The 14,826-nt window shown below is 32.7% G+C and overlaps 2 protein-coding genes across 9 annotated transcripts; both read left to right on the top strand.

The window, feature by feature from the left end:
- Window positions 1-663: 663 nt before the first annotated feature.
- Window positions 664-3,310, top strand: LOC124941609 (pectin acetylesterase 8-like). 6 transcript variants are annotated; one of them, XR_007099641.1, is made up of 13 exons: window positions 664-776; window positions 984-1,108; window positions 1,218-1,300; window positions 1,379-1,508; window positions 1,588-1,667; window positions 1,745-1,831; window positions 1,905-2,029; window positions 2,114-2,174; window positions 2,251-2,304; window positions 2,387-2,473; window positions 2,551-2,656; window positions 2,790-2,925; window positions 3,006-3,147. XR_007099641.1 is itself a non-coding variant. In XM_047481951.1 (13 exons), the coding sequence occupies exons 2-13, from the start codon at window positions 1,064-1,066 to the stop codon at window positions 3,144-3,146; spliced, it is 1,164 nt and encodes a 387-aa protein (XP_047337907.1). In that variant the 5' UTR covers window positions 664-776; window positions 984-1,063; the 3' UTR covers window positions 3,147-3,310. The 6 variants fall into 6 exon arrangements, 5 of the variants coding, with proteins under 5 accessions (XP_047337907.1, XP_047337905.1, XP_047337906.1 ...); XM_047481951.1 differs by having other exon boundaries at window positions 1,196-1,300; window positions 2,783-2,925; window positions 3,006-3,310; XM_047481949.1 differs by having other exon boundaries at window positions 2,783-2,925; window positions 3,006-3,310.
- A 3,005-nt stretch (window positions 3,311-6,315) lies between these two features.
- LOC124944089 (lysine-specific demethylase JMJ18-like) lies at window positions 6,316-14,288 on the top strand. 3 transcript variants are annotated; one of them, XR_007099798.1, is made up of 13 exons: window positions 6,316-6,607; window positions 7,432-7,490; window positions 7,694-7,765; window positions 7,842-7,919; window positions 8,002-8,481; window positions 8,557-8,784; window positions 9,544-9,705; window positions 9,815-10,183; window positions 10,261-10,903; window positions 10,986-11,110; window positions 11,423-11,617; window positions 11,716-12,046; window positions 14,004-14,288. XR_007099798.1 is itself a non-coding variant. In XM_047484552.1 (13 exons), exons 3-13 carry the CDS (start codon window positions 7,482-7,484, stop codon window positions 11,989-11,991), a joined length of 2,637 nt encoding a protein of 878 aa, XP_047340508.1. In that variant the 5' UTR covers window positions 6,316-6,607; window positions 7,243-7,302; window positions 7,432-7,481; the 3' UTR covers window positions 11,992-12,252. The 3 variants fall into 3 exon arrangements, 2 of the variants coding, with proteins under 2 accessions (XP_047340508.1, XP_047340507.1); XM_047484552.1 differs by lacking the exon at window positions 14,004-14,288 and adding an exon at window positions 7,243-7,302 and having other exon boundaries at window positions 11,716-12,252; XM_047484551.1 differs by lacking the exon at window positions 14,004-14,288 and having other exon boundaries at window positions 11,716-12,252.
- Window positions 14,289-14,826: the final 538 nt, after the last annotated feature.

Below are 14,826 nucleotides of genomic sequence, written 5' to 3' on the forward strand. Positions count from 1 at the left end.
ATTTATTGATTTTTTCAATCTCCGAACTTGTTAAAACTAGTTTGTTTGTTGATGAACATTTTTTTGTTTGTTTATTTGTCAGTATTGTTCTTTAAATGGTTAATCTCTTTAGGTTTCAAGTGTATTAATCATCCATCTTGATTGATTTTTCCTACACAAATGTTATATTTTTGTCGTGGTACTTAAACGACTATTATTTTATAATATTATTGAACGAATTCCATTTAAAAAAAATATTAATCATACCCACAAAATATGTAATGATATATTTTAGAATAATTTTAATTGATTAATTTTTAGATTATAATTAGACACCACAACATGAATTTCAACTTCAACTTAAATTATTTTTTTTTAGTAAAAATTTAATCGGAATATTTAGTCTTTTAAATAAGGTTTTATTGATTATCACTAATAACATCTTAAGTTAAATCTTATGAATATGAGATATTGTTAGTTTACTAAATAATATATATATTTATATATAAAAGTAATAATAGTTTGTTTTAAAATTCCATTTCTATCTTATTTTTTATTAGCATGTGCATACAAATGATTTTTGAAACCAAACTATTAAATTTATTGATTATTTGTCGTCTATATCAATAAACAAAACTACATTCAAAGAATTCTGGTTAATCTGGGACCAGTACTTGTCTTTTCTGCTGAGTGCTTTGTATAAAAGGCGCCAACCATGTACACTCAATTGCGTTCTTCAATTGAATTCCATTGCAGAAGAAGAAGAACCAGCTAATCTTCCTGTAGATCCATACCAGGTGCCAATCTGAACTGCATTTACTGTTCTTCCCCTGTTTTCTACCTCTTAAAAAAAACCCATTTCAGGATTTCTATAATATTATATTCTAGATTAGATTTCAATAACAAATGATGCATGTTTGATTCATCATTCTAGCTTCTTCCCATATCTGTTCTTATCAATACTTCCAAATTCCTTTACCAAAATCATAGTTTAATTCTTGCAGCATGATGAGAATGAGAAGATTAGAGGTTTTAGGGATGGTGATCATTTGGATTCATGTAGTGATGAAAGTTCAAGGGTTTAATGTTGGAATCACTTATATTCAGAGTGCTGTTGCAAAGGGAGCAGGTGAAGAACAAGAAGAAGATTGTGATTGATTGATTAATGTTGCTTTGAATTCACCATATTCATATCCAGATTCATTCATTCATTCAGTTTAAGCAAATTTGGATTGCAGTTTGTTTGGATGGAAGCCCACCTGCCTATCACTTTGACAAAGGATTTGGAACAGGGATTAATAACTGGCTGGTTCATATTGAGGTAATTGTTACTAAATTCATGTCTATCTTCAAAATCTATCTGTCATTTCTCTAGTTTTTTGATTCATTTCACTTAAAGGGTGGAGGATGGTGCAATAATGTAACAACATGTCTAGCTCGTAAGAACACTCGTCTCGGTTCATCAAAGCAAATGGCGACTGAAATACCTTTCTCCGGGATCTTGAGTAAAAATTTGTCATATAATCCAGGTTATAAGCTGTTTATACTTATAACAAACTCATTTTCTTTTTTCTGTCATTTCATATATTAATTCAGAGATGCATTTAGATTTCTACAATTGGAATAGGATCAAGGTTCGATACTGCGATGGCTCGTCGTTCACAGGGGATGTTGAAGCTGTCAATAGGGTGTGTATTATAAATTTATAACTAGTTATGTTTGTATATAGAAGTGAAACCAAACCATATGTGTTTTCATTTGTTAGGCCACAAACCTTCATTTTCGCGGTGCCAGAGTTTTTGTTGCGGTTATTGAGGATTTATTAGCAAAAGGAATGAAGAATGCTGAAAATGTAAGATAATTGGTGTTTTATGTGCTTAGTTTAGTTCGGTTTTCAAATATGATCTCGTTTAAATCCATGTCAGGCTATTTTATCTGGATGTTCGGCTGGTGGATTAACCTCGCTCCTGCATTGCGATAAATTTCGCAATCTTACTTCATCATCCACGAATGTAAAATGCATTTCAGATGCGGGTTACTTCATCAATGTGTAGGTTATTTAAAAATGAACGTTTTGCAATAACTTGTTATTGTTATTAATTTCTTGTTTAATAATTTGTGGATGGTGTAACAGGAGGGACATTTCCTTGGTGCCATACATTCAATACTTCTTTAATGATGTAGTCATGACACATGTAATTAGTACTTTCTTTCACGTCTCAATGTGTTTGATAAGTCGCGTTTTTGATCTTCACATGTTGTAATTCGTAGGGATCGATAAAGAATTTGCCCGTTTCATGCACTTCAAAGATGATCCCGAGTTTCGTAAGCCTTCTAGGGTAGTTTATCACTTATACATTTCTTACTGTTTATAAATTTTGATTTAGTTTTCTCAAAATGTAAACAGAAATCGCTGTGCTTTTTCCCTCAGACATTCGTTAAACAGATTACAACTCCGTTTTTCTTGTTGAATGCGGCCTATGATTCGTGGCAGGTTTGATTTGGGAGCCGAGAAATGTTGTAAATGATTTGTTTTTTCGATGTTTTTACTCGAGTTTTAATCTGGATTAGATAAAGAACATATTGGCACCTGGTGTTGCTGATCCTAATGGAACATGGCATAGCTGCAAACTTGACATAACAATGTGCTCTGCCACTCTACTCCATACAATGCAAGGTTTTGTACCAAGATTTTTGTTTTTCAAATAATCCTACATTAAATAAGCTCTAATGCAAATACAACAACATTTTAATACTTTTTGTTATTAAGAACTTAAATAACCCATTTATTTTTCTTTGTTAGCCTTTAGGTTGCATTTCTTGAGTACACTAAATGGAGTGAGCAACCCTTCTAGGGGATTATTCATCAATTCTTGTTATGCCCATTGCCAAACTGAAAGGCAAGAAACATGGTTGAGGAATGACTCTCCCCAACTCGATGGAATGGTAAGCATTTTACGCGTGTTAACAGCTTATTCGAAACTACATTAATGCTTCTAATTTAGTTTCAATTATTTTTTTGGTAGACAATAGCCAAGGCTGTAGGTGATTGGTACCATGGCCGGAGATATATCGAGAAAAATGACTGTGCCTACCCTTGCGACAAGACTTGTCACAATCGCGTTTTTGACACCAATGGAAACACCCATGGACTTGAAGATACATAATATTCTTTATAGAATTTATACATAGAGAAGTCTATAAAATTCATAAAATAAGTGAGGGATCATCATTCATCAAGTGTATACAAAATTGTAGTAATTATTCATAAAATTATACTACAAATATATAAAGTCTTAAGTGGGATTTCATGGAATTTATTTATGTGGTCCCTTTAGTTTCTGATCCCCTCCTCTTTATACATTAATTCATAGTTCATATCAATAAGAGTGCCTGTATCAATGACATACTTGTGCAGTTGTGTCACAGGCATTTAACTAAGGCTTGTAATCATTTTTTTTGCATAGTCTAGCAAAGGCATTTGTGGTCGCATTTATTGAAGAACACATAATGTTAGAAGCTAAATAATAAGTCGAATTTGTTAAAGAACACAAAATAAAAATCGGTTACATTGTAAATAATTGAGGGTGTATTTACAAGATTACACAAAATCAATTTAAGAAATAGGTTACTAACTAGGGTTAGGTAAATGGGCTTAAGAACAAAGCCCAAAAACGTAAGCTAACCCTAATATTCTAACCGAATCGACCCGAACTTATTTCGTCGCCGTTTTAGGCAAATGATATTGCTCAAGTATGTAATATCTATTTTGTTAATATGAGTTTAGTTGTTATTGATGGTGTAATGTGTAGCCCAATTCATTTGAATTTCTTAGATTGATCATCTAAAATACATTTTTGAGATATAATTTGTATTGTAACTTTGTTTCACTACATTATTTTGATAGTGATTGAATTATAACATGTTTTTTTTTCAATTATTGAAGAATAAAGAAAATATTTAAATTTGGAGGTGAAGCTGTATTTGAAGAAAAAAACACTTTTGATAAATTTATTTTAGACTATGTTTGTTAAGCATCTCTAAAAAAATGTTTAATTGAGATATTAACTTTTTGATATTTTCTTTTATTATAGTTGTCAAAAACAAAATTGTAATATAATATTTTTATTTACGGTTATTCAATTTATTCGGATAAGTTTAAGATATTATTCTGCATTTTTTTTATAGAAAATTAGTATTGGATAACTTATATTTTTTAAAAGATCAATTTAATATAATACAGCGGATATGGAAGCGAGTTGTCGTCGGTCAATTCATGAGCACTCACAAGGTCCCATTCCGAGCAATCAAGGTCCTCCCTTTTCCGACAATGGAGCGAAATGAGACTAAAAAAGTTAAAGTCAACGACTTTGACTATTTCTTCCTCACTTTTGGCACGGAGCCCGAAGCCCAAGGCATTGCAGATTCAAATTTCACCTTCATGTTCAGCTTATGTTTCAAGCTCGCCAAATAGAATGAAGAAATGAATATCAATAGTACACCACCACAATCCGAACAAGTGTGGGTGAGACTGAGAAACATCCCACCGCACATTTATAATGCCAAAGGACTTGCCTACCTCGGCAGACTTATTGGAAAGTCACTTAAACTCGATCTCGACTTTGACTCGTTTGAACGGGTCACATTTACCCGCATTTGCATTGAGATCGACTCAACAAGTGCAAAATCGAAAAAATTCGAGCTAAGATGCCGGAATGAAAACATGACCACTATTGAGGCAATGTACGAGCAACCGAGAAAAGAGGATGGGAAAAACAAAAGAAGCCTGTGGCCACCTCCAAAGTCAGGAAATCCTATATCGAAGTCCTCAAGGCAAATGAAGGCCACAACCAACACGTGAATGAGAACCAAATCGATCTCGATCCCACCAAGCTTGAAACCAAGGTCCTTTTTCTCACTGATTAGGTTCGAAAAGCCCGACGTCGATGTGGATGATAGCGAAAGCCAAAGCATCTCGAAAACTACGAGCTCCGAAACCAAAGAAAGTCGCAACATTGTCAAAGAAACCACCTCAAAGGAAACAACTCATACTCCCAACTCCAAACCCAAGCCCCAAAGAAAAAAAGTGACAAGAAAAACTAGCGAAGACGAAGAAGTCGGTACTCTATCTGGAAATATATCCCCAAAAGACACAAGGGTGACAAAAAAAGAAGGAAAGAAAGAACAAGGCAAAAACAAGAGACGAGTTCGAGTAAATCAACCCCTATTGTTTTGTTTTACTTGATTGATTGTTAGTTTAATTCTTTATTCACTTTTATATTTTGATCTCATGTTTGTGTGCGTTTCTTAGGTCAACTGTGGATTCCTCATGGCTATCGTGTGTTGATTTTGAACAAACTATTGTAAGCTCAATTTTAACTCTTTTACTTTCTTTCGAGCTTTTTTAATTAATGATGTAAGTCATTTTAAAATAAAATAAAATAATAAATAATAATAATTATTTAAGTATAACGACAAAAACAATACAGAATACGACACGAGGTTCACCTTATCACAAAACTCATCCACCTCTTATTTAATGAATTATAAATTTTAATTTTTTTTGATATCATGCTTAGTTTCAATGTGTTTATTTTTTTTTATATAATATATGTATAATTTAAATTCAATAATCCAATTTTTTACTACTTAAATAATTCATTTTTTAATAATTTAATCTAGGCATGACAATGTACCGTTACAATGCACTCGCCTTTATGTCAGTTGGTCAATCAATAGGTGAAGAACTGAAGAATAAAGTATTTGATGTGGAAGCACCGTTATCTCTAAAAGTTAGGTATACTCCGAACAGATCGGGCTAAGCAATTCTCGCTTCTTTATACCAATTTAAAAAAAAATGAAATTGTTTATGATCAAATTTTATTATTTAAAAAAAAAACTTAAAACTCGTGTATAATATAAAAAATAAATAAATAAATAAATATATTAATAATGTTATATAGATAATCGTGTTTATTAGTGCTCAGTGGAGTCGAGACGTGACCCACATACCATCTATCTCGCCCTCGCCGATCAACTACAGATCAAATCTGAAAAAACCGTCATAAACATAATAATTCGGATCTTGATCCTTAATCTAATATAAAATAATTATTTAAAATAATCATCTTATTTTTACAAATAAAATTCAAATAACACATAAACAAATGATGAATAAGACTCATTTGAATTCAACAATCCAACTCATAACTAAATTATAAAAAAAATCAAATATATTAACATTCTAAAAATATGAAATATTAATAATATTTTAATTATTTAACATAAATAATTAATCATTTAATCAAATAAAACTCCAATTCAAACAATCCCATATGATATATATAAGAGAGCTGACGGTTTCAGTTAGGAACTGTGTGCTTTCTCTTCTTTTTCTCTCTTATTTCACCTCCATGTTTCTCTCTCCAGATCCATCTTCTTCCTATCAATTACTTATCCAAAACCTAAAAAAAAAACTAATATTTTCAACAAATACTGTTTTAATTTTGATTATATATTTCTTAGACTGTCATTTCAAATTAAGAAGGTAAAAGAAAATGAGAATATTTTTTAAGGCAATTTGTCTCCCATTACTTCGACGTGAAGTTCTTCAGCCCTTCGTCTTGAGGTGAAATTTCTCTTCTTAGTTGACAATTACATCTAATTTATAACCTAAATACAATATCTTTTTGAAGCATTGCCCTATTTACTACTCTGTTTGTTCATCATTTGATGTTATTATCAATACTAGATCAACTTTGATATGTTCTTAGCTATGCATTATATCCTCTATTGATCTGATTTTAATCATGTTCTCTTGATGGGTATATGAGGGTATATGAAAAAAAGAGAAATTTCCTTATTTGCATAATGTCTTGTTTGGTTTATTTTTTTTACATTTGATTTTGTCTTTTCTATGATTTTTACTTTGTGGACTATATATATGTATCATGCTAGATAAAAATCAGTGATTTTTCTAGGGTTTGTTTGTAATTTAAGATGGGGGCTGTATTTTGTTAATGTCTGAGGAGAGTAAGGTGAAGGAATTAGGGTTTTCAATTTCTTTTTCATTGATGGAATAGTTCTATTAGGTTTATGATTGTTTTTCATCTCCAGAATTCTGTATGATATTAGGTTTATCTTTGTTTAAGCATGCACATTGTTCTGATCAACGCCGATCTAGTCTTTTGTATCGGTTTAGTTAGCTATGTGTAGAGAGAAATGTGGGCTTTCAATGATATGTTTTCTTTGATTCTGAAACAGGTTGTTGATTTGAGATACAAATCGATTGTGTTTGATTTCTACGTCGAACAATGATATTAGGTTTATCTTTGTTTAAGCATGCACATTGTTCTGATCAACGCCGATCTAGTCTTTTGTATCGGTTTAGTTAGCTATGTGTAGAGAGAAATTTGGGCTTTCAATGATATGTTTTCTTTGATTCTGAAACAGGTTGTTGATTTGAGATACAAATCGATTGTGTTTGATTTCTACGTCAAACAATGATGAAGGTTTGTGCGATGATTTAGTATTTTATCTGTTGATTCTTAGCGATAATGATAAAGATGCAGATCTACGAATGTACCATTGTTCTCGTATCATTCAAGATTTACCATCTCCATCATACGTTTCTTAAATCGCATGATGCTTATTGACTTTCCTTTGGAGGATGGATTATGTGTTAAAACCATGACATTCTGTTTTTTTTTTTCAGGGAAAATTTTCTTTGCAAACTACTGAAAATGATAACAGCATGGAATCCATGAATAGTTTTCTGAATAAGAAGGTAAGAAAACAGATTATCAATGAATCTATTCACTTTTATTATTCCGATAGATCATTGGCTGATTTGTGGTAAACAGATATTAGCTAGATGGGAGCCTAATGAAGGTTGTAGGCCTATTGTTAATAATGCACCAGTCTTTTACCCCTCTATGGAGGTAACTTTATATATTTCTTTTTCCCACCACCATAATAGAGCACAAAGCTTATGTTTCTTTTCGTGATTGAATTGTTTATTAGGAATTTGAAGATCCTCTTGGTTACATAGCGAAAATACGTCCCAAAGCAGAACATTATGGTATTTGTAGGATTGTTCCTCCTTCTTTGTGGACTCCACCGTGCACTATAAAAGATGAGACATTCTGGCAAACTGCCAAGTTCAATACAAGGATACAGCAGCTGGATCTGCTTCAAAATAGGGAGCCTATGAAAAAGAAAAGAAGCCGGAAGAGAAAAAGAAGAAGGAATTCAGCGCCTTTGAAAGTAACTACCTCCGAATCTGAAGATATATTTGGATTCAATTCTGGTTCGGATTTTACATTGGAGAAGTTTCAAGAATTTGCTCGTAATTTCAAGGAATGTTATTTCAAGAGGAGTGATCGTATATGTGATTCAATTACTCCTAAGAAGATTAAGGTGACCCGGAAGTGGGAGCCTTCTGTGAAAGCTATTGAAGGTGAATATTGGAGGATTATCGAGCATCCTACAGATGAAGTTGAGGTAATTGGTTATAATATTTTTTTTTTTGTTTATTCAGAGAAATGGAAATTTGTTAATATGTTTGAGTTTTGACAGGTTTTATATGGAGCCGATCTGGAAACTGGTGCATTTGGAAGAGGGTTCCCAAAGGCATTAGCTTTGCTAAATGATAGCAGCAAATTGAATGAATATGTGATGTCGGGATGGAATTTGAACAACTTGCCCCGTCTATCTGGTTCTGTTCTTCGATTTGAAGAAAATGACATCTCTGGTGTCTTAGTGCCTTGGCTATACATTGGCATGTGCTTCTCATCATTTTGTTGGGTGAGTGAGAATTATGTACTTATTTATTTGATAATTTTGAATAGATCATATGTTTTTCTTGTTTAAATTAATATTTTGTCAAAGGAAATCTCAAATTCGTTTGTTTACATACTTCCATCGATTTTAAAGTGTTTTCAGAAGAAACTAGGGATAAAATGGTTTTATGGACCATTTGAAACACTTTCTAATATGGGAAACTGTCAATATATTTGTTTGAAACACTTTTTATGTCAAATATTTTGTCAGGATGTGGATCCAGACGAGATCAAGTTGGGAAACAAAACTTAGCCAGTCACAGATTTATAAATTTAATGACAGTTTCTCATCAAGTCCCGATCCAAACCATATCTTAAAGATTCCAAGTGGTCCCAATTATTTTCTCTCATGATTATGTTGGTCGTGTTTAAGAACCTTTGAATTATTTTCACAAGAAGTGAAACACTTTCTGGATATCAGTCTGAATCCAGATTTATATGAGAAGATGTCAATAAATTTGTTTGAAAACACTTTTTCATGTCAAATATCTCATCTGGATGTTGATCCAGATGAGGTCAAGGTTAGAAACAGTACTTAGTTAGACACAAGTTCAAAAATTTATTCATTGATCTTTCAGAAAGTTTCCAAATGGTCCATTATATCCTCTCATGATTATATTTTCCGTGTTTAAGAACCTTTCTAGTCTCATTAATTTCATTACTCTTCAATTTTCACGACGAACACTGATTTGACTTGTATTTCTCCTCTTTTTTATGAGAGCAGCATGTTGAGGACCACCATCTCTATTCATTGAACTATCTACATTGGGGTGAGCCAAAGGTATGGTATGGAGTTCCTGGAACCAAAGCTCCGGCTTTGGAAAAAGCCATGAGAAAGCATCTACCGGATCTCTTTGAAGAACATCCGGATTTACTTCATGAACTGGTATCAGCTTTCATGTAATCTACATTTCCATAAAAAAATATAAAGAAAACCAAGAGCATAACATGATTTTTTTTCATTCTTTTTTAACTTGGGTTATCAATTATAATAGGTGACACAGCTGTCTCCTTCGACATTGAAGTCTGAGGGAGTACCCGTTTATAGAGCTGTTCAGTATGCTGGGGAATTTGTTCTTACTTTCCCAAGAGCTTACCATTCTGGATTTAACTGTGGATTTAATTGTGCTGAAGCAGTTAATGTGGCCCCAGTCGATTGGTTAGAACACGGGCAAAGTGCGGTCGAGCTTTACAGTGTGCAATGTCGCAAAACATCAGTTTCGCATGACAAATTGTTACTTAAATCAGCTAAAGAAGCTATTCGAGCTCTTTTTGAGTTATATGTTCTTCAAAAGGAGGCTACTGAAAATTCAGGATGGATAGATTTTTGCGGGAAGGGTGGAAAACTTACAAATGCGGTTAAGGTGAATTTTTTTTAGCTACTCCTCCCCCCCCCCCCCCCCCCCCCCCTTTTTTTTACTTATTGTTTTCAAATTTACAGAGAAGGACTGTGATGGAGGAAGAAAGAGTGAATAATCTTCTGGGCTTCAGGACCGAAAGGATGAAAAGTGATTTTGATTCAGAAAGTGAGAGGGAGTGTTTTTCATGCTTTTACGACTTGCACCTTTCAGCAGCTGGCTGCAAGTGCTCTCCAAAGAAGTTTGCATGCCTTAAACATGCAAAAGAACTATGCTCGTGTAAATTGAACGATAAGTTTGTCCTCATTCGTTACAATATGGACGAATTAAGAACTCTGGTCCAAGCACTAGAGATGAATGTTGACGCCCTTAAAATATGGTCAGCTGAAGAAGGTAAAAATGATTTAGACTTAGATCTCGGTTCCAATTGGGATGATGAAAATTGTGGGGCAGGAACTTTGGTATCCTCAAAAGGAAATCTTTTTACAGAACATGGTTTTGGTGATGCTTCTGTTTTGGACGAATTAAAAAGTTCCCACTTGTCACTTGGTGTTGATCTTTCCGGTTTTATGTTAAAACCTGATGTTCCAATGAAACTGGGATTTGGCTTGGAACCGGTAACTTTTGGACCAATTCTGAAACCGGGCTTGTATGTGGAACCGATAACTTATGGGAAGGTGTTGTTTCGTAAGCTTTGGTGCAATAAACAAAACATTTTCCCGAAAGGTCGACTTCTGTCTGTCTCTCCGCATTTGATATACATAAAGGCTTTTGTGAAAATGAAATATTTCTTTTTTCTTATGTACAGGATTTAAAAGCCAGGTTAGGTTCATTAGTGTAGAAAACCCATCAGAAATGCGTATGTACACATCGGAAATCTTCGACACCTCGGATTTCTTCGGACAAGGGCCATTTAGACCACCATTATTTAAGGTAATGTAACCTACCACAATGTGGATTGGATCTCTTTCTTGATGATTTTATACTTTTAGACTGTTTGAAGACTGCAAATGTGTCATTCCTCACATTATTCATTAAACTTTTGCAGTTGACAGACAGTAAGCTATTTGTTTCATTAATGTATATTATAGATATTGTGATAATATTATGAACATATTGGTTCTTATTTGTAAACACTTTTGTTTCTTGAGTCTCATTAGAAATTACCAATAAATTTATGAATGTGCTAAACTAAGTTCAGAAAGCGAATTTTATTTACATGTTTTTTCATTTATAAATTTACAGGTTACCATGAAAGGGTATAAAGAAGTATGGCTTTCAACTGTTTCTGCTGATAGGTCATGGGAACTGGTTCTGGAGAGATTAAACCAGAAAATCGAAGATCATATAAAATGCGATAAGAGTTATCGATATTTACAGCCTCCAAAAACCCTCAACGGGCTTGACATGTTCGGTTTTCTTTCCCCTCCCACTGTGAAGGTGAAAAGTCTATTTCGCGGTAGCTTTTAGAAATAAATTCACATTTTTTTTAATTCTTGTTTTGGACTCTCATACTCTTCATATGCTCTATATTACAGGCTATTGAGAATCTTGATCCAAATCATCAATCTGAGGAATATTGGCATCACAAGCTTTCAGTTGAGAAGGACTCCTCAATTGGAGTCTCTATGTCGAGATTTGACCAATCTGAAATAAAAAATGAAGTGAAGAGGGGTGAATGTTTATTGGGTGATGGAGTGGGGAATTCGATGGAGGAAGCGATACAAATGTTGGGAAGAAATGGTTGTTATGCAACGAAATCTGGAAGACGAGTCAGAACGCACCGAGTAAAGGGAGGCTGGATGAGTTTGTAAATAAAAGAATGAGAGAAGAAGCTGGCAGATCCCCATAATTGTTTTCTTAGAACAGGTAACAAAATTTATAGGCTCATTAGTTCTAGTTAAAAAAACTTACAAAAGAAAATAATGACAGAATCTTGAGAAAAACTACAATTTTCTTTTGGATAATCAATCATATCTACTAATCCCCATGATAGGATTAGCTCTCCTTCTACATGACAGAATTTTCTGGATTTTATTTATTTATTTTAATATAACTATGCTAATTCTGGATTATTTGGTATTTTTTTCTGGATTATTTAGTATCTTTCACTTATTATGCTAATTTTGAATTTGTATAGATGTTGTGAGCCTTTTTGGTAGCTCTTTTTTTTACTTTGGCAAAAGGTTGTCAGTTTTTTTTTTTCTTTAATTATTTTTTTCCCTGTAACATGATCTATGTTTTTCTCTGTTTTTTCTTTTAATCTAATTCAGTTACACTTTTATACCAAATGTAAACAAAATCACTTTCATATTTTATTTTGACAAGTTTTGGTGATTTTGAGAAAATAACACTTTAATGTAATACTTGTTTATAAATGTCTTTGAATTACAAATGATTTTGAATTAGGAGAGTATTAATGTTTGAAGATTAAATTCCAAGAGTCAAAAAGAGGTCACAAAGAATGATTCCATTAGAAGACACAAGAGAGCTCTAGAATGCAACTTAACTAGGTTGGTTAGGAGAGTTTGTTGGAACCTAGATCGGGCAACCCTTCTTATTGAAGTTTTATGCTCTTTCAAGACAATGTACACCAAATGATGAGAGTTTTGAACCATTTCTTATCGAATCCAAATCGTTTGCCCCAAAACTTTAAGAATTTCATCAGATTCAATGTACTAAACTTAATGTCATGATTGGGAAAGGTTGTGTTTAGAAAGTTATGGATAGAGTTCTTAGAAATTTCTTGAATCAAGAGATTGTTTTCACCATTCTTTCCTTAGGTTGATTCCCCTCTTAGATGCCTGATTTCCTCTAGCTAGATGACCAATTTAGTGAAAGATCAAAACAAACGGAAAAAACGAAGGAAAGAAATCGAAACCTCTTAGGGTCAAACTTGTTCTGCTTGAGTTATCACTGGTGGGTAGCCGACTATTAAACATAGAGATTTTCCAAGGAATATGGTGATGCTGATTTTGACTTGAAAGGTGTGAAGGAGATAAATATGTTGCTTTAGGATATCAACAGTATATGTGCCTAATTTATTTGATTAGGGAATTTCATTTGGGATGGAGAAGAAGTAGTTGATTTATGTCATGAAAAAATCATTAAAATCACTTATTTCTCTTAGTAATTACTAAATTCTAGGGATTTAACTTGGATAACATTAATCCAAAACTCGATCCTTAGAATTTAGTGATTAACAAATTTAGTAAACTTTTGTTAAATAACTGTTCTGTAGAAAATTAAAGTTCTTTTCTTGGACACATTTCTTAAATCAATAAATTTGTATTTCTAAGTTCTAACATCATTAAACATAACATAATTTATTTATTTTCATATAATTCAAATGACAATGCAAAAGTAGGATAAAAAATCTGCGATGGATCACAAAAGTGATGTTTTTGGAGACATGAATGTGAGGCAATTAAATCACGGAGTTCCATATCCAAGCTATTAGAGACCAAGATGAAGAAAACCATATGATATTTGCAATTTTACATGAAAGCAATAGTTGTGAAATTGTTTCAATAATTGTGCCACAAAGTGGAAATGAAGTATTTAGACTATAAATAAAAGATTAACATTAAAGTATAGAAAGATTTGTATTTTTAATGAATTTGGATCAATGATGGAGAATTGTAACAAAAACTCGAAACTGGTGGATTTGAATGGAATTTCACCATATTTGGAGAACCTCAATAATATTTGATCATTATGGAGACATAAAGTTACAAACATTCCAAAATGTGCATTTTCAAGAGAGATTTAAAGACCTTTTTATTTGTTCATTCTTATTAAAATAAAAACATTTCCCTTTATGCAGGCAGCCATTGATCCGTCCGCATCTTTGTCCGTGTTTCCATGATGTCCAGAGATTCTTCCCCAAAAGAAACAGAGAGCCTCATGAGGAAAATTCTTTCTAACCAAAATCACCCGATCAATGCTTACCAAGATTCTCTTAAGAGATGATGGAGAATTTAGCAATCCAGGGATATTATAAAGATCAAAAACAGCATAAATTCCATCAAAAAGACACAAAAAAGCAAGTCAAGTTGCCAAAACCAAACTTTGTCTTGAAATTAAAATTAACCGTGTCTCAGTAATAAAAGGAAACAACTTGATTCAACTTTGCTAGGTAAAAAAGAAAAACCATGGGTCCCAAAAAAAGAAAATATGCTAATTAAGAATCTAGGGGCCACCCTCACATAGAAGAAGAAGCATGTGGACAAAGCTCAAGTGACAGGAAAGCTATCCAAATCCAATGATGACAAAAGCTTATTCTGGAAAATACATGAGACAGCAAAATATTAGTACTGTTCTTGTCTGGTAAAATAGTTAAAATGCCATTTCTATCACAAGTAAAAAAAAATATGAACTTGTTTAAAGTTTCACATTCCCATGTTATCATTGTCTAAAACAAACATAATTTTTTTATTTGCAGTAAACAAGTAGTAGGGATTTCTAGGCTTTAGACTCAAACTTCCAAAAACCTATCATGTTCATTTAAGAACCATCAAAAGATATATTCAAACATGAAAAACTATTCTGATGGCCTTAGTTCTACAACAAACTTTAATGAAAATAAAAAAAACATTTAACACAAAGAAATCAAAGGTTCTATATGATCAATTACAGAACCACCCTAG

Source organism: Impatiens glandulifera, chromosome 6, assembly GCF_907164915.1.
Source record: "Impatiens glandulifera chromosome 6, dImpGla2.1, whole genome shotgun sequence".
Lineage (NCBI taxonomy): Eukaryota > Viridiplantae > Streptophyta > Magnoliopsida > Ericales > Balsaminaceae > Impatiens > Impatiens glandulifera.